This window comes from Nomascus leucogenys, chromosome 5, assembly GCF_006542625.1.
Source record: "Nomascus leucogenys isolate Asia chromosome 5, Asia_NLE_v1, whole genome shotgun sequence".
Taxonomy (NCBI): Eukaryota; Metazoa; Chordata; class Mammalia; order Primates; family Hylobatidae; genus Nomascus; species Nomascus leucogenys.
In genome coordinates, this window is record NC_044385.1 from 30,750,137 (window position 1) to 30,774,539 (window position 24,403).

The window sequence follows — 24,403 nt, forward strand, 5'->3', positions numbered from 1 at the left end:
TCCGAAACCAACATTTAGAGATCACATCAGATGCTACTCATAATGTAAAGAAACGTGTATTATGGAGAGGGTATCCTGGGTGAAAGGTACAGCAACAACTGAATAGTCAACAGAAACTTCTATCAATGGGCCAAGCTTTGGGAGCATCAATATATAAAAGTTTAGAATTCCATTTTGTATCCTCTTCTCCCCCAAAAAGAAAGAGCACTGGAAATTATTCCTTGTGTGGTGTTTAATAGTGGTAGATCATTTTGATTAAGGAATTAAATGGATTGAGGTGCATGAGAGCAGGAAAGAGGAGGGGCAAGAGGGGGGATAATAGGATAAGGTGTACTGCTACTTTAAAATTATGTATGCATGGTCCCATCCAGGTCCCTCCCACTGCTTGAGGTACCAGCGGAAAGCTTGGGCAGCTCAGTTCCAAGAGGGCCACCAAGAAGACTACGCTCTGAGTTTCAGGTAACCAAGTGTTTGCTGTGCAGAATACTTTACCTCGGCACCCAAGTCTTCCTTCCAGCATTCCTGCTGCTACAGCCTATTTGCTAAGAGTAACCAGGGGTTACAGCAGTGTTGCCAGGCAACGAGGGACAGCGGTCCTGTTGAAGAGCCATTTGTCACACTGAGGGGACTGGTTGAAATGCAATAAAGAAATGGTAACTCAGCTTATTTATCAATACAATTACTTGCACAGTATTAGGGATCCATGTGTAACCTACAAATTCATAGTCATATGAGGAAACACACAAACATTTTGCTAAATATTAAAGCATAGGACAGACAGATGGTGTTGGGTTTCTAATCAGCTTTACTCTCAGCTTAAAGTTGCTGCACATGCTGGGATAAGGGGAAAGGCCCAAATTGCTTTGCCAGCTTTATTTTGGGCATCTGCAAGTTAGCTCTGTGTTACAATGTACAGTGCATGTGTAAAGAAAATCTACAAGATTCTTTTCCTTGTTAAGTAGAGGTGGTAATGCTATTGCTAATTCCCTGGGGTGAAGTAGCAACATAAAATTATTGTATGTGTAATATATTATTAATAATTATATAACACACACACACACACATATATATATATATATGTATAACTGGTTATAAACATTACTGGTTGTCCTGTGGACTTATAAAGTGCTTGATTTGCCCAATGCAATCAAGAGATTTACCAAAAGAATGAGTATTTTACTCTGAGCACTGTGCTTCAAAATGTTTTTTGAGAAGTTCAGTAGTGTTGCTTCTAGGAGCTCAAAGTCCTCACGCCTGGGATGAGCTTCAGTTTTAAAGATGTGGCAGCTTTCCCTTGACGCTCTATGTTTTTGATTCCCAGATACCAGCTGCTACTCATGTCTTCGCCATTGCTAAGAACATCGTTGGTATTACCTTACTCTGAGAACGTGTCTGCAGTTTCCAGAAAATGGAGTATCGCAACATCACTTAAAGTACCCTGCTTTAAAGTATTGCTGGCAAGTGGCGTGGGCCTGATTATTTATTTAGAAATGCTTTATCAGGAGGAGAATGCTTTTTTGTAAACATGAATTGCCCGGTTCTTTCATTGGGCTCTGGCTTCTTGTTTCAGGTCATTGAAATGTTGATCTTTGTCTATTTTGCTTCAATATCCTTGGCTGAGTCACGAGGTCTTTTCCCAAGGCTGGAGAATGTGGGAGCTTTCAAGAATGTTTCCATCGTGCCAACCCAAGCAGTATGTGGACTCCCAGACCGAAGCACTTTTTGTCATAGCTCTGCTGCTGCTGAAAGTATTCAGTTCTGTACCCAGCGGTTTTGCATTCAGGATTGCCCATACAGATCTTCACACCCTACCTATACTGCCCTTTTCTCAGCAGGCCTCAGTGGCTGCATCACACCAGACAAGAATGATCTGCATCCTAACTCCCATAGCAATTCTACAAGTTTTATTTTTGGAAATCACAAGAACTGCTTTTCTTCTCCTCCTTCTCCAAGGCTGATGGCATCATTTACCTTAGCTGTATGGCTGAAACCTGAGCAACAAGGTGTAATGTAAGTAGTAGTGTGGGTATAAGCTTTCGTAGGTCCCAAAAACCGGTAGTAGTGAAGATCATTGCAGCCTGAATTCCAAACCGGAAGTGAAGGCTAACAATATAGAATTCATGCTATTGAAGACTAACTCTTCTAGTTGTTTCCCCAATTTAAATTTTTTTCTCTTGTATGGATGAAGTGGACCATGAAAAAAAAATGTGTTAAAATAGTTTGTTGAAGGCAAATGTGTTTATGCAGAATCATTTATTTTCTATAGCTTAGCTCGACCTTTGGTCTTAGCCTTCAAAGCCTAAAGCAGACTCAGAGTGAGTTTTAAGGCATGGAAACTCATGATACAAATAATTAATATTTTCAAAGTCTTGATCTGGGTTTATATAATCAACATTTCCTTACTAGGGTGTAACATTTTCATTAGGCAGATAGTTCTCTCAGGCCTTGGGACTGTTTTCTTCATCCTCGTTTCCTCAAGAAGAGCTGTTTGTTTGACTCATGGAAGATGTTCAGTAATATAAATTGAATACATAAAAAACCCTCCTTCTCTAAAAAGATATAGCTTTTAGTCTTTATCTTGTGGTATTTTCATTTTCCAATTAGTTAGGAAATATGTAGGTAATGTGAGAGATTCTCAAAAGCTTTCATGCTGTTCATCCCAGAGAAATGCCTTCAACGAGTCTGGGTCTTATTACTGCCATTTTTTATTATTTAATCACAAGTTTTTCATTCTGTAATCTTTCCTCAAGCTGAGATCTAATGAGTTTCTCCTAAATATTTATCACCATCTTGGAGATTTTCATATATAGGACAGTTTTGAGGAATTTTTGCTTATCTTTTGTCTTCTTAGAGGGCTTTTGGCCCTTTCTCTTGTGACATTTTCTGTGTATGACAGCGTTGGCTGGATATCTGAAAACTTGTGAAACAAACCAGAAAAGTATTACAATCTCATAAGCAAATAGGACTTAAATGTCTTTGGTGTTTAGTTTCAATTTGCCAAGTGAAAGTTGGCATGTCTTCATTTTGTTTTAAATTTGGATTAATCACAAAATTAATCACAAACCATTCCCATTTCTACATCTCTCCTCAAAGAAAACCTTGTTTTCTTACTGTTTGAAATTCTAGTAAATCCAAACTACTCACTTTGTATAATTAGTATCTGAAGAGTCTTAAAACATTGTCTTTTGACAAATAGGCTAAGATAAAATATCCTTCTGAGCTTGTAGGGATATATCTGTACCAAATTCATCTTCTATTGACATCATTTTGTATAAATAAGACAGAGAAGTATTTACAGGGTTGGAAGAATATGGTTAATGGTTTTGAGAGTTCCTTGTATCAAGGTCGTTTCCATTTTCAAAATTAAAATACCTTTGGGAATTGGGGGAATTTCGGGGTGTTTGCACTAGATAAGTAAAACAAACAAACCATGGATTATCCAATTATTGTTTATTCAGGAGCAGAATAAATCCAGTTCCTAAATATTTTGCTACCTGCCTTCCTCTCACATTTATTATCTACCAAAGCTAGTATGTTTACAAGCAAACAAAATAGCAAGGAAGATAATCAATAACATATTAAGAAATGCATTTTCAGTAAGCTTGGGGAAATAAGTCTGCATTTGGTAAATACATTCTTGAGTAATGGTCGAATTCTCACTTGTAGATTTAAACGGAAGAAAAATGAATAGGGGCAAACTCTTTTCAGGTTAAGACCTGATGGGTAGGGATAAAAACAAATTCACTTCAGTAAATTAGAAATATTCAACTACTGAAGGGTTAAAAATATAATTTGCAGTAGAATTTATATAAAACTTTTATTTCTACTTATATAAAACCTTTATGTCATCTAAATCTATTTGCCTAAATTAAAAATATACTTGCACTCATAACTTTACACCAAATATACATACAAAATACAGTAAAATTGTGACAGTAAATGAGGGACTATTAGTGTTCTACAATCTTATTCTTACCTCCCAACTCAGGAAAAAATAGATGCAAGTGAGAAGAAATTATGTGTGAAAAACATGCCCTTTAAGGAAAGCTTTAAACCGTCTTTAGCAGTAATTCTTGATTGGCTCAATTTTATACATTTGCCTCTCTGATACTTCCTACCAAATTTGATCACAAACTCATTTTTTGAGAGACTACTGTATCCTAGGTGTGTGTGTGTGTATCCTTCGAATACTCATGATCTAAATGATCAAATGGAGGGTACAGATGGATGAGTGCTATTACCTAGGCAGCACAGTGTGGAGACCCCTCAACCAACCCTGAGCAGGAAGAAGGGTGCCAGGACCAAGCATAATCATTCAGATGCCAAAGCTAAGTAGAAGGTAACCAGGTGAAGAAGAGGACTCAAGGTCTGAAAGGTGTGTCACTCTAATAAGGATAGAGATCACTTAAAATAATTTGATAACTGCCCTGACACAAGACCTGGAAGTTTTCTGAAAACTCTTCTACTTTTACAAAATCTTATTTCACTGTGATCTAGAAGGCTGAATGACCTTTCACCTCAGATATTTAACATGATCTGAGTGCCTCAGTTGGACTGTATGGTCATGGAGAGGTAGCCAGTCATCTTACAGACACTGGCTTTGGCTTTGGGCCAGTTGGTGATGGGGTGAGTAGGGACTATAGCTGTCCACTCTTCATTTCACCGTGGGAATTAAATAGAGTGATTCTGACTTCAGGGCTACCAATTTAGAGCCTTCTATGGACACTAAATTTGCTTTACATTAAAAAAAATTTTTGCACTGATGATTCAATACTCAAGCAGCCTGTAGTGTGTTGCACCACTTCCTCTAAAAGAAATAGCAGGAGAACTAATGAGCCAATAACCTAAATGTTAGTTTTGCAGAATGATTCCACCACTTTAGTTTCCATCATGAATCTCTAATGAAGGGTGCTGAGGCTCCGGGGAATATATTGTAAATAAGAATTCTATTTTTTATTGAAATAAAGGGGCTTCTTCATTGGAATAAAGCTTGCATTGAATATAATGACATTCAGGCACTTATTCATAGTACACCATTTTGAGCAAAGTTTGAGGTCATTTTAACACCACTGTAACTGCACAATACCTTAGCATGTCTTTTTGGTTGGATGCTGATCTTTTCTCTCTTTTCTGGTTGCTTCCTAAGGTGTGTTATAGAAAAGACAGTAGATGGGCAGATTGTGTTCAAACTTACAATATCTGAGAAAGAGACCATGTTTTATTATCGCACAGTAAATGGTTTGCAACCTCCAATAAAAGTAATGACACTGGGGAGAATTCTTGTGAAGAAATGGATTCATCTTAGTGTGCAGGTGAGTAAAATAAAAAATATTTAACATTTGGTTAAACACAAGGATTTGTCTTCCTTTCTCTCTTTTAAATGGCATCTACTCACAAAATCTGCAGCAGTATCTTTTAGATTTCAGGTGTGTATAAATGATAACTAAAGAAGAAAAATATTTAAATTAACTAATGATGTATCTCTTGATATACTAGCATTTCCTCCCCCAAAATTGCTGTAAAAGCTCTCACAGAAACTTAAAGACAATGCTATCTGTAATTATAATATTCTCAGAAAATTTTGGTTTTATTGGGTTCGTATGTTCTATTTTGTTTAAAAATGTGTAAGGGCTCATTTGATGTCTGGTACTAATTTTACTAGTCATGGATGTATTAATACCCCAGCTTGATTTTTACATCTGTCTTTCTCAGATAGCAACTGATGATGTGAATAAAATTTGTCTGTTGCATTAAAATGGTGACCTTAGAACTAATGAACTTTACACTTGAGGCACTCAAAAGGTGTTATATTATTATTTTAGTTGTCAACCACAGTTTGTATGAGCCTTAGAAGCTGCTAAAGGCTGAGAGAGCTGTGACATGTCTGGTATTTATAGTCTCCAGAAGAGAGGCACAGTTCATCCTTTTGTTTTTTCAGGGCACTGGAATGGCCCAATACAGTTAAAGCCACACCTGCCTTTCAAACCAGGTATATTAGTCCATTCTTGCACTGCTATAAAAAATACCGGAGACTGGGTAACTTATTACGAAGAAAAGAGGTTTAATTGGCTCATGGTTCTGTGGGCTATACAGGAAGCATGCTTCTGGTATCTGCTCAGCTTCTGGGGAGACCTTAGAAAACTTACAATCATGGCCGCAGACAAAGGCTGGGCAAGCACTTCACGTGGCCAGAATAGGGAGGAAGAGAGAGAAGGGGAGGTACTTCACACTTCTAAACAACCAGATCTCATGAGAATTCTATCAGGAGACTGGCCCTAGGTGGATAGTGTTAAAGTACTGATGAGAAAACGCCTCCATGTTCCAATCACCTCCCGTCAGGCCCCACCACCAACGCTGGGGATTACAATTGGACATGAGGTTTGGGCGAGGACACAGAGCCAAATCATGTAACTTGGGGTGCTGGGTACCACAGTTTCCAGTATGAGCTCTCATATGAGCATCCGTCCAGTGGCTCATGTGAACCTCATTTGAACTAGAGGACATTTACACCCTTGTTCATTTTATAAAATTTATCTCTGATTTCTCACTTTTTTTAATCGTGAAGCAGATAATGAGTGTGCATCCTCAGAGGGTCTTGATAATTGTTTTGGCTTTCAGATACTAAGATATGAGCTTAGCAAATGTGATTGGCAGGGATCAGAGTTTTCATACACAGCTAGGGTTGAAATGATACACAAAGGGGACGTCATGTCTGACGTCAAGCCTTGTCCATAGGACATGAAGATTTCAGATTCTCAATGCTTATTCTCCATGTGTTCAGTAGTTAACAGATAGGAGACCAATTTGTCCTAGTCTTGAAGTTTCCATTGTCTTGAAGTCTCCATTCTGCCCACTGACCAGTCCTACAGAATTGGGTTTTAATATTAAAAACGTAGAAATAGAAACTTTAAAAAACAATGCCTCTTTGCAGAACATGCCAAATAGATATGTTTGTTGCATATTTTTGTATCAACAATGACAAAAGAAATTCTCTTTACTTGCCTTTATTTTGTGTTATCTGTGAAACTGTGCCATGTTTTGGCAGGCAGTAGTACATTAAAAGCTTTACAAAGAAAGTTTAAAATCTAAATGCAGAGCGGTAACCATGACTGAATTACTCTCTTGGGAATAAAATGCTCTTAGAGTGCCTACTGAAATCAGCATTATCATTTCAATACATGTCAAATATGAGTCATTTCCTAGTTTAGGCAAAATTTCTTCATAAATCTTTAAATCTTTCTCTTCTTTCAAGAAAAGGTTAAAGTACTTATGATTTAATGAGACTGCTTTATTTCATAACAGTTTGACTATCAAGAGAAAACTTGTCCTTTTCAATTTGTACACTCTTTTATTTATTTTTTTGCATAAGTTTTAAACTATTCTGCATTTTATATTAAAACTACAGAACTAGACAGTTACAAAATGTTAGAAAACCATTCAGATCTGTCATTTAATCATGTAGCACTTATTAAATATTTGAGGGGTACCCAGCATTATGGGTATCTGGATTCATTCAAATGAAAATTAAAGAGCAATTATTTACTCTAAAATGGAGATCTATATAAGGTTCCTTTATATTGGGCAACAGTCTGAATATGTTTAAGGTATTATGAAATTTATAAAAATCCATATTATAGATATTTTTTTTGAGACAGAGTTTCTCCCTTGTTGCCCAGGCTGGAGTGCAATGGCATGATCTTGGCTCACTGCAACCTCCGTCTCCTGAGTTCAAGAGATTATCCTGCCTCAGCCTCCCAAGTAGCTGAGATTACAGGTGCCTACCACTACACTGGCTAATTTTTTGTATTTTTAGCAAAGAAGGGGTTTCACCATTTTTGGCCAGGCTGGTCTCGAACTCCTGACCTCAGGTGATCCACCTGCCTTGGCCTCCCAAAGTGTTGGGATTATAGGCGTGAGCCACAGTGCCCAGCCTAGATTTTGAAAAAGGAATGTGCTAATTACTCAATAGTTGTTATAAGAAATAACGGAGGCCAGGCGCAGTGGTTCATGCCTGTAATCCCGGCATTTTGGGAGGTAGAAGTGAACGGATAGCTCGAACCAGGAGTTCAAGGCCAGCCTGGGCAACATGGCAAAACCTCATCTCTACAAAAAAACGCCCTAAAAAAATTAGCCAGGGGTGATGGTGCATATCTGTAGACCCAGCTACTCAGGAGGTTGGGGCTAAAGTGGAAAGATCACCTAAGCCTGGAAGTCAAGGCTTCAGTGACCCACGATCATGCCACTGCATTCCAGCCTGGGCAAAAGAGCAAGATCCTGTCTCAAAAAAAAAAAAAAAAAAAGTAACAGGAAGGACAGGAGATTAGTAGTTGGGAAATCTGATTTAGGTTATGCTACTCTGTAGTCTTAAGAATAAAATTTATAGGAATCCATATGATAGTTGTTTAATAAGGAATGTACTAATTGCTTAAACGTTGTTATAAGAAGTAATGGAAGCTGGGCACAGTGGCTCACACCTATACCCTGCCTGCCTCGACGTCTCAAACTGAGTCATTTGACTCAGTTTTCCCATTTACATAAGAAGATTGAACTAGATGAACAAAGTGAGGGCCTTTTGAATTCTTCATTAAAAAGTAAGTGGAGTGTGGAGTGTAGCACACGTCATTAAAGTATGGCAAGCTGTTGAGTTGTGTAGGGTTATTTAGATAGTAAGTGACAGAGCCAGCCCCATTAACCAATGATCAGTCTTGTGCTTTTTTTCTCTTCTCCCATGCTGCCTGGCATTTACATAAAAACATTTTTTTTGCTAGATTTTATGAACAAAATATAGAGAAATGTAGATTACTATTCCATTGTATAACTGCAAGAACATTTGCAGAAAAAATATTTTAGTATAAAATGTGACTTACTGTTACATGATTATATAATGCATCTAAACTCCATTTAATTTGGGGATTAGGGACTTTTATCGTGCTAGGCATAAGACAGAACAAATGATTAATAATCTTGTTTAGTCAAGTTTCAAACTACAAACCTGCACTTTATGTATATGTGTATTTTCACCCATCTTCCAAATGGCCACAGATTGATGAATTTATATAGTGTATGTGTTTCTGTGCATGTGAAAAAATAAAACATACAACTCTATTCATGGAATGGCCCAGAAACCAGAATTTTACTTCGTAGCTTATAGTGGTTTTTTACTGGTTAGCTTATACCTGGTGGCATAAAATTAATTAGCAGATCTCAACTTATGCTTTATCTCAGACAGTTCACTTGTATCAGCTTCCCATCAGTAAAATCAGAATTCTAATTTACCCAAATCAGAAAGAAATGATTTTAAATAATTAAATCTCTGGGGGAAAAGATGTCAGGAAATCCAGACATACCAAAATTGGAAATCGAATTTCCTAAACAAACAAACAAACAAAATGCTCAGTATTGCTATGGTAATGAATCTCACAGCTTTTATTCCAAAACTAGCATTTTAAAGCATCAACCTGTTGGAAAATGATTAGTGTTTAAATTAATATTCATTTATGGACTTGAATCTGACAGGATTGCCAATTGAAATTTTACTGTGGGGTTTAATATATTGGCTATTTCAAATTATATCAAGCTAAAATTCATTATGTCATTTTTTATACTAAAACTAGAAAAAATCAATTCATACTTTTTATTATCATATAGGGAACACTGATCATATTAGCAAAATTTTTAAAGCTTAGTTTTTATATTAGATCAGCACATGCTGTAGTTATAAGATTTCCTTTGGTTACTCTTATAAAAGTTTTGATATATGTAAAAAAATTTACTTTAGCATTTTGTTATGGATTGGTAGGTAAAACAATTTGGAAATAAGTATATGTGTTTAGTGGCATTTCATTTAAAAGTAAAACTTTAGGGTTTTCTTTGACAATATATTTTGCCTTAAGCAGTTCCACACACTTTATAGTGCAATTAGCATCAAAGAACCATCAGTATAGTCATCCTTCTAGTAATTATGCAGAATTGCAGTAAAACAATTACTACAATTTGAAGCTGATGAAATACTACAGCTGTGGAACCAAGAAATGATTTAGCAGTGGGCTTGTTCACATTTTCTATGCTATTTTGAGGGCTCCTTGATACATTGACAATTCAAGAGCCATGCATGACTCTAGCTACAATAGTGTGAAAAAGAGCAGTTCTAATATGATACAATGAAGAAAATAAATGCATGGGTAAATAAAGTTTTAGGAATCAATAGATAAAGGATAGGAGTTTCATAATCCTAGTTCATGAAGTATGCTCTTTGATTTATGTATTCAATCTAAGAAAGAAAAAATATTGATAGTTCTGAAGGAAAAGAAAATGCAATTTAACCAACATTTGTTAGAATAGATAAACCAAGTCTCTCAATTAATCTCTGAACTGTATGCCCATGTGCACACTTTATAAAGGTGTTTCCATGTTCCTATTGATTGAGGGAACATAAAACATCCATGTCACCTTATGGAAGCCTCCTCATTCAGTTCAGTAAGCTCTACGGCATAGAATTGTCATAGGAATACCGTCCCAGCCCCACTCCCACTCTAAGAGAATCTCAATCCATATTATTTCTTTAATATATCATTGCATTTAGCTCTGACTCTGTGTGTGTGTGTGTATGTGTGTGTAAGTATGCATGCATATGTGTGCTAAATGTTTCTTTGTGCAGAGCCTTCTGCTTATATCTAGCAAGCTGGGTTAACAGCTCAAGTTAGTTGAATAGTTTTGGGTTATTCAAAATAAATTAAGATCAATAGAATATAATGAAGTTTTTCAGAACAATCAGTTACAAATTTTCATAGCTGCTATTAATCACTGATTTATGTGCACTATATTAAACACGTTACATACTTGCAGTTATACAATGAAATAGTGACATACTTGTAACATCTTTAATATAGTGTAATAATAGTTCTATGCCATTGACTTATAATATCTCCATTACAGAGATGTTAAAAAATTAGCCTTAGGAAATTTAAACTACCTGCCTACATTTATAGTCTTAAGTTTCTCTGACCTTAAACTAAAAATAATAACTTGCCATGTACATGGGTCACTGAGCAGATCTAAATAATAGTTTTTAAAATTCTCCAAACCAAAAAAAAAAAAAAATGGCACAGAAACCCAAAAGAACTGAAAACATATATTTATAATGTAAATGTAATTTTGTATATTTATACATATTTGCACATATTTGTAATATAAATATTTGCAATGCTTCAGATATTTACATGATTTATACAAATAATTAAAGTCAATATATTTTGTAACTATACCACTCATTGATATAAGCAGTTTAAATGTACAATAGAATGTAATTTTGTATAAAGTTCTGCTCAATATTTGCATGTTTTATGGCAGTTGTGATAGACTACAATGGCTTAAAGAAAGAATATTTCCCTTAATCCAGCCTGATCACCTGACCCATGCCGTATAGAATCAACCCTTATTACAATAAAATATAAAGAAGGAAGCACTTGCTACTTTATTATGGAAGAGGTAAAACCATCCGAGTAAAAAAGTAATTATTCTCTGTACGTTTTTTGCTTGTGATTTTAAAATGCCATATTTAAGCAGAAGGTAAGGCTTTAATTCTTGTCCTTTTAATAAAAAATTGTGCAACCCTGGGAAAACTATGTAACTCCTCAAAATGTTAGGATACCCATTACAAATTGGAAACAAACGAACTATTTAGCTTACACCATAAATTTGAACATGTAAAGAAAATAATGTCTGCTAAAACACTTTATAGCCTATAACTTCCTGCTGTGATGGAGCTTACAGTCTATTCAGAGGATAAGCAATCAAATAATTACGCCAATAAAAGCAAAATTATAATTGTGGTAAGTGCTACATGATCATATGAAGAATGATTCGGTCAAACCACTGAAGTCAAGAAAGGCTTCCTTGAGTAAATGTTATTGAATATGTATATTAGTTTTCTAGGCCTGTACTAAAATATTATCACAAACTGGTGGCTTAACACAATAGTTAATTCATTGTTGAAGAGTTCTGGAGGCCAGAAGGCTGAAATCAAGGTGTTAGAAGGGCCATGCTCTTTCTGAAACCTCTAGAATCCTTCCTTGCCTCTTCCAGCATCTGGTGTTTGCACAGATACCAGAGTATGTGATTGTGCTACCTCCTGGGGTTTGTCTACCCACAGCAAGGCCAGGAACCCAGAAAGGGAAAGGGGAGTGCCCAGTGTAGCCACCACCCACCGCATGAGAAACAGAGCTGGCAGCAATCCTTGATGCTCCTTAGCTTGTAGCTACATCACTCCAGCCTCTGCCTCCGTTATCATATGGTCCTCTCCTCTGATCGTGTGTGTCTTCTCTTCTTATAAGGAAATCAGTCGTACTGGATTAGGATTCTTCCTAATTCAGTAGGACTCATCTTAACTCAATTACATCCAAAAATACACTACCCAGATAAGGTCAGAGTCACACGCACATAGGGTTAGGGCTTCAGTATGACTTTGGATGGGACGCAGTTCAACTGATAGTAAGATTTATTCAAAAGAATGCGTAGGATCCAACTGGGCAAAGATAATTGATAAGAACATTCCATAAATGCATAGCAAATAGTGTAAATGTCCTTGTATAAAAAGAAATATGTTACATAGACTAAAAAACCAATGTGGTTAGAGTGTCGCTGGCAAAGTGGGACATGGTGTGAAATGAGGACAGAACAGTAGGAAGAGGCTATGTGTTAAAGAGAATCACTGGATATATTAAGATTTTTTTTTAAATGGGACTCTATTGAAATATTTTATGTGAAGGACAGGAGATGAGGGATGAGGGTAAGGAAGGAAAACGTATGACATGCACAGATTATCTTTTCCTAAAGACCACTTTGGCTGCAGTGAGGGAGAATGGTTTGCTTGAAGACAAGTGTGAAGGGTTGTTAGGGTATTTTCATGGACCAAGTCAGATGTAAGTGTTACTTACTTACAGCATGAAGACGATAGTGAATATGCAAACGAGTGGCCAGCTTTGAGAGGAGTTTAAGAATTAAATTAAAGGGCTTGTTGATGAAGGAATGTGTAATTTGAGGGAAAGGGAGTTGATGAATCCCAGCTTTCTGCCTTATATAATTGCAGGTACAGTGATTTCTTTTTCTCAAATAGAAATACTGGAAGAGAATCAGATTTTGGATATGGAGCATATATGAATTAGATTCCAGTTTAGGGTAATAATTCTCAACTATAGAAATTATTAGCATTATTGAGAAACTTTAAAAAATACTCTGATGCCCATATCCCTTTATGTCTTCATTGGTCTAGGTGGGGCACAGGCATTATTTCTTTCTTTCTTCCTGCCCCAATGGATTTAAAAAGGGTGTAACAAAGAAAATATCAGTCTACAATTGATGAGCATTTAGGTTGGTTCCATATCTTTGCTATTGTGAACAGTGCTGCAACGAACATATGTGTGCATGCGTCTTTATGATAGAATGACTCAGATTCCTTTGGGTATATACCCAGGAATGGAATTGCTGGGTATAATGGTAGTTCTGTTTTTTTGGTCTTTGAGGAATTGTCACACTGTTTTCCATAATGGTTGAAGTAATTTACACTCCCAACATCAGCATATTAAGCATTCCTTTTTCTCTGCAACCTCACTAGCACTGTTGTTTCTTGACTTTTTAATAACAGACATTCTGACTGATGTGAGATGGTATCTTTCTTTGTGGTTTTGATTGACATTTTTCCAATGATTAGTGATCATATGCTTTTTGGCCACATGTATGTCTTCTTTTGAAAAGGGTCTGTTTATGTCCTTTGCCCACTTTTTAATAGGGTTGTTTGTTTTTTCTTGTAGATTTGTTGAAGTTTGTTATAGAGGCCAGCTATCAGACCTTCGCCAGATGTATAGTTTGCAAAACTTTTCTCTCATTCTATAGGTTATCTGTTCACTCTGTTGATAGTTTGTTTTGCTGTGCGGAAGCACTTTAGTTTAATTTGATCTCATTTGAAATTGCTTTTGGCATCTCTGTCATGAAATCTTTGCCTGTTCCTATTTCCTATGTCAAGAGTGCTATTGCCTAGATTGTCTTTCAGGCTTTTAGTTTTGGGTTTTATGTTTAAGTCTTTATTCCAACTTGAATTGATTTTTATATATGGTATAAGGAAGGGGTCCAGTTTCAATCTTCTGCATATGGCTAGCCAGTTATCCCAACATTTATTGAACAGGGAGTCCTTTCCCCATTGCTTGTTTTTGTCAGCTTTCTCAAAGATCAGATGGTGGTAGGTGTGGTGGTCTTATTTCTGGGCTCTCTATTCTTTTTCTTTGGTCTGTGTGTCTGTTTTTGTACCAGATTCATGCTGTTTTGGTTACTGTAGCCCTGTAGTATAGTTTGCAGTCAAGTAATGTGATGCCTCCAGCTTTGTTCTTTTTGTGTAGGACTGTCTATTTGGGCTCATTTTTGGTTTTATATGAATTTTAAAATAGTTTTTTTCTAGTTATTCAAAGTATGTCATTGTTTGTTTGATAGAAATAACATTGAATCTATAAATTGCTTTGGGCAGTATAGCCATTTTAATGATACTCGTCCTTCCTATCCATGAGCGTGGAATGTCACACAAACCAATGATATTTGTTTTTGTCGTCTCTGATTTATTTGAGCAGTGCTTTGCAGTTTTCATTGTACAGATCTTTCCCCTCCCTGGTTAACTGTATTCCTGGTATTTTATTCTTTTTGTGGCGATTGTTTCACTTCTTCTAATCAAATCTATTTAGTACCTGTTATTAAACTGTGTAGCCATTAGTATACAGTAGTACTCCGTTATCGTTGGTTTTGCTTTCTGTTGTTTGTTACCCACAGTCAACCACAGTCTGAAAATATCAAATGGAAAATTTCAGAAGTAAACAATTCATAAGTTTTAAATTGGGTGCTGTTCTGTGTAGTGTGATGACATGTCAGGTGGTCACCATACCTCCTGCCTGGGAGGTGAAGCATCCCTTTGTCCAGCAGTGTGATGACATGTCAGGTGGTCACCGTACCTCCTGCCTGGGAGGTGAAGCATCTCTTTGTCCAGCAGTGTGATGACATGTCAGGTGGTCACCGTACCTCCTGCCTGGGAGGTGAAGCATCCCTTTGTCCAGCAGCTTCTTCTTATTGTCTATGCTCCTAGCCCTTCAGTCATGTAGTAGGTTTCTTAGCAATCAGATCAGCTGTTGCTGTATCACGGTTGTCGCTCGTGTTCAAGGAAACTGTATTTCACTTCTTAATGGCCCCAAAGTACAATAATAGTAATGCTGGCAATTTGGCTATGCCAAGAAGCCATAAAGTTCCTCTTTTAAGTGAAAAGGTAAACACTCTCAACGTAACAAATGAAAGAAAAAAGATCATATGCTGAAATTACTAAGAACTTCAGTGTAAGAATGTATCTTCTGTCCACGAAATTCTGAACAACATATTGCTATAATTGTTCTGTTTTAATAGTTATTGTTAATCTCTTACTGGGCCTAATTTATAAAAGATAAACTTTATCTTGGGTATGTATGTATAGGAAAAAACATAGCATATATAGGGTTCAGTAATATCCACGGTTTCAGGCATCCACTGGGAGCCTTGCAACATATGCTCAATGGATAAAGGGGGACTACTGTGTGCACAATATATGTATACACTCAAAAAGAGTTTTGTTTAGCTAGTGTGTGTAAGAAGATTATAACAAGTCACGCTGCAGTGTTTGCCTTTTGCCTGTCTGAATGTTATCATCAGTCTAATATTTTATAGCAAAGATTTAAGTTCAGTGAAAACTTCCCCATGGAAACACTTCCAATCAAGACCTACAGCAAGCTATGGATAAATTAACATTTAAACTTGAAAACTGATATTTGAAGAAGAATTAGCAATTAATAATTTCTGCTAGAAAATGATGGTTTCTCAGCCAATAGCTATAAAGTGTATAATATATGTAAAAGGAAATATATACAAATATGATATTGGACATATATTACATGTACGACTAAAATTGAAAATTGCTATAAATAGAAGAGTATGTTCCAATGTCCACTGATTTTTTTTTTAACAATCTCTAGTCTTGAAAATGCCACTATGGTAATTCTGTCAAATCTGTAATGGTTGGAATTTGATGGTAGTGCTTTTGAAAACCTGTATTATCTCATGGAATTGTCATTTATATTATATCATTTTCACCTAAAAGCCAAATACAATAAGACTTAAATTATTTTTGCTTTTTTTTTGTGGATAGTCATTTTTGTGCCCAAAGGGCTAACTGATGCCTTCAGTTGTACATGAACAATTCCCACTAATGTCAGAAAGAATAGTGTGCGTATAACCTAGGGCAGAATTTGGCCTATGGAATGTATCACTCAGTAATGGAATGGAGAATATGACTTTATTTAAACATGGACTTGAGTAGTTTTATTTTTCCTTACTGTTTCCCTTGGCATTTCTCTCTCTAAAGTTCAACATTCAAAAGTATTCTATGCAGCTGTAGTGTCCTGGATGCATAATAAGGGCATATGTTCAAGGCAAGTTTAAATATCCATCTAAGCCAAAGACAGAGTAATTAACATTAAAAAAATTAAGACAACTTTTCCAAGAATGAAAGGCTTTAATAGATTAGCTAATTTTAGAATTATTTAACAACCGTGAAAAATTATTAGTATTCGTAAATATGTATATAAAAATACATGTAATGTCTTCTGTTAAACAGCAATTTCATTCTGCCCTCTAATGATCACATGACATACTTCTGAAAAAAGTCAAACAGTGTGTTCTGGAAGGACAAAAAAAAAAATTGGTTCATTTTTGCTTATACTTAGTGTTCAATTGTTTTCAATCTGTGGAGGGAGGAAGGGAAAGAAAGAGGGAAGGACAGAAGAGAGCAAGAAAGGAAGGAAGGAGGAGAGAAAGGAGAGATGGAAGTCATGTGACATAGCTAGGGATTTGGGGCAAAATTCAAGACCCATGTTTTCCTTGATGGAAAGCCAAGGAACCTGAGTAGGAGAGTCAGCCCATGCCAATTTGACTGTGGTAGAGGTGACCAAGAAAGTTTAGATTATGGATGTATAGTAGGTAATTTTAGGTTGTTTTTGTCTGGGATATAAACCCATTGTGTTATTCCAGTTATTTGGCCAAAATGTTCCATGCAACAATTTTGGAGTGCTAGCACTTTAGGGAATTTATAAAAAGGGGCGGTGTTCAGTGCTTGGGTTGAATACAAGATAGGTAGAAAAGGACAATCAAAGGAATTAGCTGCAAATGAGATGAAATCTATGGGAACATATATTGAGAAAACTAATGACCATTGTAATTTAATCCTCTGAAATACCTGCAACAATCTGAGAACAAGGTAGGTGGCAAGATGCACTTATAAATATTAAAGAAACACAAGACCCCATACATTTTGAAAACTGGGGAGTACCAAACTTGGAGAGGTCTAGTGTAGGTAGTGCTTGTTGGTTTGCATATTTTTAAAAACACTTTATGGAGGTCTGATTGACATAGAAAAGTCTGTCCATGTTGCATGTATGCAACTTAATGAGTCTAAAGATAAATATATGCCCATGAAAATATCACCATAATCTGTGGCATAAACATATCCACCTATTTGTTTATTTTTAATTAAACTTTTTTTGAGATAATTGTAGGTTCACAGGCACTTGTGAGAAATAATACAGAAATCCCATGTACCCTTTACTCATTTGTTCTCATCAGTAACATCTTTTATAACTATGGTACAATGTTACAACCAGGATATGGACATTAATATAACCCATATTATTCACATTTCCCATTTTTCATATATTCCTATGTGTATATGTTTAGATCCATATGATTTTATTAAAATTTTATCCACCACAGCCGAGTTGCAGAAAAGTTCCTACAAGGACACCTCAAGCTGCCTTTTTATAACCACGCGCACTGTTTCCCTTCCCCTACTGCTGCCACAGATGTCCCTAACTTCTGGAAACCACTCACTTGTACTCTATTTCTAAAATTTTGTCTTTCAAAATGTTGTATACATGGCATCACACAATATGTACTCTTTTGGGATTGTTTCTTTCTTTTTTACCCAACACAATTCTGTGGGAATTCATTCAAGTTGTTAAGGGTGTTGATAGTCCACCTTATTGCAGCATAGTATTCCATGGTATGTGGATACCGTGGCTTGTTTAACCCTTCACCTATCGAAGGACATCTAGGTTATTTCTAGTGTTGGGTTGTAACAAATAAAGTTAAAGCATTAGTGTGGATGTTTTTGATGTTTTTGTTAACATACATATTCGTTTCTCTGGAATAAATGCTCAAGAGTGCAATAGCGTATGGCAGTTACATGTGTAGTGTTTTAAGAAACTCATTTCCAGAGTGACTGTGCCATTTTAGAATCCCACCAGTGATGTATGAGTGCTCCAGATTGTGCACATCCTTTGTAGCATTTAAAATAAATGCTACATTTATTTTACTATTTAAAATAACATTTTAGCCATTCTGATAGATAATATATCACTGTGGTTTTATTTTGCATTTCTTTAATGACTAATGGTGTTCAGCATATTTTCGTGTGCTTATTTACCATTCATGTGTCCTATTCGGTGATGTCTCCCCATGTCTTTTGCCCATTTTCTAATTTGATTGCTTATTTGTAGCTTGCTGTTTTTATTCTTTTTACAGGGTTTTGCTGAGACTGATTGGGTCCAATTTATCAATCTTTCCTCTTATGTATTGTGTTTTCCATGTCAAGTCTATGAAGCCTTGCCTACACCTAAATCCTGAATATTTTTTCTAAAAGTTTTTTAATTTTATATTGTTAAACTTAAGTATGTGTTTCAGGCCAGGCATGGTGGCTCATGCCTGTAATCCCCACATTTCAGGATGCCGAGGTGGGTGAATTGCTTGAGCCCAGGGCTTTGAGACCAGCCTGGGCACTTTGTCTTTACAAAACATTAGCTGGGCATGGTGCTGTGTGCCTGTAGTTCCCTCTATGGGGGAGGCTGAGGTGGGAGAATCAGTTGAGCGCTGGAGTTTGAGACCAGCCTGGGCAACTTGGTGAAACCTCATCTCTACTAAAAATACAAAAACAATTAGCCAGGCATAGTGGAGTGCACCTGGTGTCCCAACTGCTCAGGAGCTGAGGTAGGAAGATCACCTGACCCCAGGAAGTCGAGGCTGCTGTGAGCAGAGATCATGCCACTGCACTCCAGCCTGGGCAACAGAGTGAGACCCTGTCTTTAAAAAAAAATAGTAATAATAAGCCTATGTTTCACTTTGAATTAATATTTTTTTAAGATGTGAGATTTGGTTTCGGCCAGTGGATGTCCAAATAGCCCTTAGTTGAAAAGGCTATATCCTTGCTTCACTGAATTGCTTTTGCACATTTGTCAAATATTAGTAGAAGATATTTATGTTGACTTATTTCAGAATTCTATGTATATCCTTCCACCAATACCACATGTTCTTGAGTACTGTGAGCCATAATATCTAGTAGAGTGACTCCTTCTACTTTATCCTGCTATTTCAATTACAAAAAAAAAAAAAATCCATAACATTGCTATATACCAACAATAATCATGCAGAAGCCAAAATTTAAAACACGAAACCAATTACAATCACTAAAAAGAAAATGAAACACTTTATGGGTAAACTCAACAAAACAGGTGCAGGATGTATGATATGGCCCTTTTAGGGCCTATGATTTTCCATATAAATATCACAGTAAGCTTGTTGACATTTTCAAAATATCTTGTTTAGATTTTGATAGGAATTGCATTATATCTATAGATGAATTTGGAGTGATTTGAAATCTTTGACTATGTTGAGTCCTCTAATATATAAACATGGTGTAAGTATCACCATTTAGGTCTTCTTTTATTGGCATTTTGTAATTTTTAGCACATACATTGTATAAGTCTGTTCTCACCCTGCTATAAAGCTACTACCAGAGACTGGGTAATTTATAAAGAAAAGAGGTTTAATTGACTCAGTTCCACATGGCTGGGGAGGCCTCAGGAAACTTACAATCATGGCGGAAAGTGAAGGGAAAGCAAGGACCTTCTTCACGTGGCGTCAAGAGAGAGAATAGTGAGGTGGGAAGAGGAAAGAGCCCCTTATTAAGCCATCAGATCTCGTGAGAACTCACTCACTATCATGAGAACAGCATGTGGGAAACGGCCCCCATGATCTAATCACCTCCCACTAGGTCTCTCCCTAGACACATGGGGATTATGGAGATTATACAGTTCAAGATGATATTTGGGTGGGGACACAGCCAAACCATATCATACATCCTGCACCTGTTTTGTTGAGCTTACCCATAAAGTGTTTCATTTTCTTTTTAGTGATTGTAATTGGTTTTGTGTTTTAAATTTTGGCTTCTGCATGATTATTGTTGGTATATAGCAATGTTATGGATTTTCTAGGTTGATCTTGTATTTCAAAACTCTGCTGAACTCACATTTATAGTAGTTCCGGAAATTCTTTATTTGTTGGAATTTTCTATGTAGACAATCATGACATCTGAATTTGGAGCAGTTTTATTAATCTTTCCAATATATAGTTTTTATTTCTTTTTCCTTATTGAAGTGAGTAGAATTTTTAGTAGTATGTTGAATAAGAAAGGTAAGAGCAGAAATTCTTGCTCTTCTTGTTCCTAATCTTAAGAAAAAAAAGAGTTCAATCTTTCACCATTAAGTATGATATTAGCTGTAGATTGTTTGGATAAGTGTTCTTTATCAAGTTAATGAAGTTCCTCCCTATTCCTAATTTCTTGGAGTTTTGAGTGTTGAATATTGTCACAAGGCATTTTCTGATTCAATTGTTATGATTATATGATTTTTCTTCTTTAGTCTATTAATGTGGTTGATTATACTGATTGATTTTCAATTGTTGAACCAACCTTACATACCTGGAATAAATCCTACTTGGTCATAGTATACAATTATAGTATATATAGTATACAATTCCTTTTATATATTGCTGAATTGATTTGCTCTTCTTTCTCTAGTTTCTTGAGGTAGAAGCTTAATGTTTTAAGATCCTTCCTCTTTTCTAATATAAGTATTAGATTTAGCTTAGTGTTATAATTTAATGTGTAGTTTAATTTAGTATTTAATTTAGTTTAGTTCAATAAATTTCCCCTTCCATGCTGCTTTAGCAGCATCTGACATGTTTTATTATGTTGTATGGTTGACTCTTGAACAACATGAGGGCTTGGAGTATTGACTCCCGACGGAGTTAAAAATTTGCATTTAACTTTTGACCACCCCAAAATGTAACTACTAATAGCCTACTGTTGAATGGAAGCCTTACCAATAAGATAAATGGTCCATTAACACATATTTTGCATGTTATATGTTTTACATGCTGTATTTTTATAATTAAATAGAGAAAGAAAACATTGTTAAGATAACTATAAGGAAGATAAATATATATTTACTATTCATTAAGTGGGAGGGGATCATTATATAAATCTTCATACTCATTATCTTCACATCGAGCAGGCTGAGGAGGAGGAGAAAGAAGGGTTGGCCTTGTTGTCTCAGGTGGCAAAGGCAGAAGAAAATTTGTGTATAAGTGAATCTGTGTAGTTCAAAGCTGTGTTGTTCAAAGGTCAACTATATTTTCATTTGCATTCAGTTCTATGTTTTTAAAATTTCCTTTGAGGTTTTCAAAATTTTCTTTTACAACTTTCTTTTTGACTCATGAATTATGTAGAGATGTATTGTTTAGTTTCAAATAATTTGGAGATTTTAAATATCATAATTCTGTTATTGATTTCAAATTTGAATCAATTTCAATCAGAGAACACATTCAGTGTGAGTTCAGTTCTTTAACATTTGTTCAGGATTTTTTAACAGGCCAGAATATAGTCTATCTTGGTGAAAGTTTCACGTGTATTTGAAATTAATGTGTATAGTTTGTTTTGTGTTTACACACACACACAAACACACATGCATACACATATAAATCTTCTGTTATCTTTTTATTTCTATTTAAAGAACTTCTTTTAGTCATTATTTAAGAGTAGGTGTGAAGAAAACCAATTCTCTTGGAAATAACTAAGTACATCTACTTTGTATGCTTTTCTTGAGTGATTCTATATTGTAATGATGTTCCTTTTACTAGTTCTATCAATTGCTGAGAGTTTGCTGTTGACGTCCCTGATTTAATTGTGGGCTTATCTATTTCTCCTTTCAGCTGTTATCAGTCTTGCTTCATGCATGTTAAAGTTCTGTTGTTAGATGCATACATGTTTAGGATCATTAGGTCTTTCTAGTGGAGATAACATTTTATCATTGCGTAATGTCCCTCTTAACCTCTAGATATTTGGTTTGTTCTGAAGTCTATGTTATTTGAAAGTAATATAGTTATTCCTTTTTTCTTTTGATTAATGTTTGCAGATACATTTTTCTGATTAATTTCAACTGACCTGTGTTGATGTCCATGAAGTGAATTTTGTACAGATAGCATATTTTTGGATACTTTTTTAAAAAATTAAGTTTACATTCTAATACACTCTGCTAATCTCTGTCATTTATTTGTATATTTAGACCATTTATATCTGAGATTCTTACTGATATGCTAGCCTTATGTATGCAATTTTATTTTTTCTATTTCTTGTCTGTTTTGGGTCTCTGCATTTCTCTTTTCTCACCTTGCTATGGGTTGCATGAACACATTTTAGGATTCTATCTTGATGTTTTAACAGCATTTTGGGTATATCTTTTTTGTATAAAGTTTTTAGTGGCTCTAGGTATTAAAGTATATGTAAGTCACTTATCCACTGACATGGACGTATTATTACTTCCATTAAAGTGTACTTTTATTTCCACTTAGGTCCTTTACTCATTCAGCCTTTTCAGTATAATTGTCTTAAGTGTTTCCCTTACATACAATGAGCACCACATTACACAGAGTTGTAATTTTTGCTTCAACCATGAAATATTATTTAACAAACTAATAAGAGGGAAAGTCTAACTTATTTACCCCTAATTTTATTCATTCTGATATTCTTATTTTCTTTACAGGTTCTGAAGCTTTTATTATCATTTTGTTTCTATTTAAAGAACTTCCTTTAGTCATCTTTTAAGAATGGGTTTGATGAAAACAAATACTCTTAGTTCTCACTCATCTGAGAGTGTCTTGATTTTTCTTTCATTCCAAAAGGATATTTTTGCTGGATATAAAATTTATGATTGACAGTTAATTGCTTTCATTACTTGATAAATGTTGTGCCACTCCTTCTGGCTTCCAGTTTTTCAGATGAGAAATCTGTTGTCATTTGAACTGGTATTTACTTATAAGTTTCACATAATTCCTCTGGCTGCTTTCAAGGTTTTCTCTTTGCTTATTTTGTATTTAGCAGTTTAATAGTGAAAGCCCTAGCATGAATTTCCTTGGTTTTATCCTATTGTTTGAATTTTGCTCAGCTTCTTGCATGTGTCTGTTAATGTCTTTTGCCATATTTTCAGTATTTTCAGACATCCTTTCTTGAATACTGCCATTCTCTTCTCTTATTCTAGGATTCCAGTTATACAAATGTTAACTCTTTTGTTTTTAACTCACTGGTTCTTGAAGCTCTCTTCATGTTTTTTTCCTTTTAATCTCTCTTTTCTTATTTGTCCAAATTAGGTAAATTCTTTTGATTTCCTTCAGGTTCAGGAATTCTATTCCTGTCATCTTCATGTTACCCTTCAACCCATATAGCAAGTTTGAGTTTGTTTCAATGGTTGTATGTTTCAGTTATTTAGTTTCCATTTGGATCTTTTTTTATATATATATAACTTCTATTTCTACGCTGAAGTTTCTCTCATTTATTTTTCTTGCTTAAAAGAATTCACAATTGCTTGTTGATGCATTTTTATGGTATCTGGTTTAAAATCCTTGCCTGATAATTCCAACATCTGATTCATATCACTGATGACATCTGTTGATTTTCTTTTTTCATTCAAGTTGTGATTTTGCTGGTTCTTAGTATGACAAGTGATTTTTATTATATCCTGGATGTTTTGGGTATCGTAGTATGAGACTCTGGATCCAAATTCATCTTCTTTTTTTATTCAGAAGCTGTCCTTACATTGAGGTGTGCACAGAGGGCAGGTGGGTGTGTACGTTCATTCATCACCCTGTTGTCCCTGCCAACATCATCCAGCAGAAGTGGAGCACTGACTCACACTGCAGCAGATGGGTAGGGTGAAACTTCAGCTTCCCTGCTGACCCCTTCCCAGTGAAAGCGGGCAGCCTATTCCTGCTGCCTTGTTGCCCCTCGTGTTGACATATTCCTAACCCCCCACTGAGCCACGGAAGGGAAAAACTCATTGCTTGTTCACACAACTTTGTTGCTGCAGGGTAGGGGTGGAACCTGAGCTTCCTGCTGGTCTCTGTGACACCAGGGGAGGTGGGGAATGGAGTGTCAAGTAACCTTCCTCCTATCACCTTATTC

The 24,403-nt window shown here is 35.7% G+C and overlaps 1 protein-coding gene across 1 annotated transcript in view; it reads left to right on the forward strand.

Moving 5' to 3' along the window:
- The first annotated feature begins 416 nt into the window (after positions 1 to 416).
- The window catches only part of USH2A (usherin), a 795,293-nt gene continuing 771,306 nt past the window's right edge, over positions 417 to 24,403 (forward strand). The window contains exons 1-3 of the mRNA XM_012506628.2: positions 417 to 653; positions 1,322 to 2,010; positions 5,147 to 5,312. Coding sequence (XP_012362082.2) covers positions 1,526 to 2,010; positions 5,147 to 5,312 — 651 coding nt within the window. The 5' untranslated portion in view covers positions 417 to 653; positions 1,322 to 1,525. The remainder of the gene's footprint in view (positions 654 to 1,321; positions 2,011 to 5,146; positions 5,313 to 24,403) is intronic.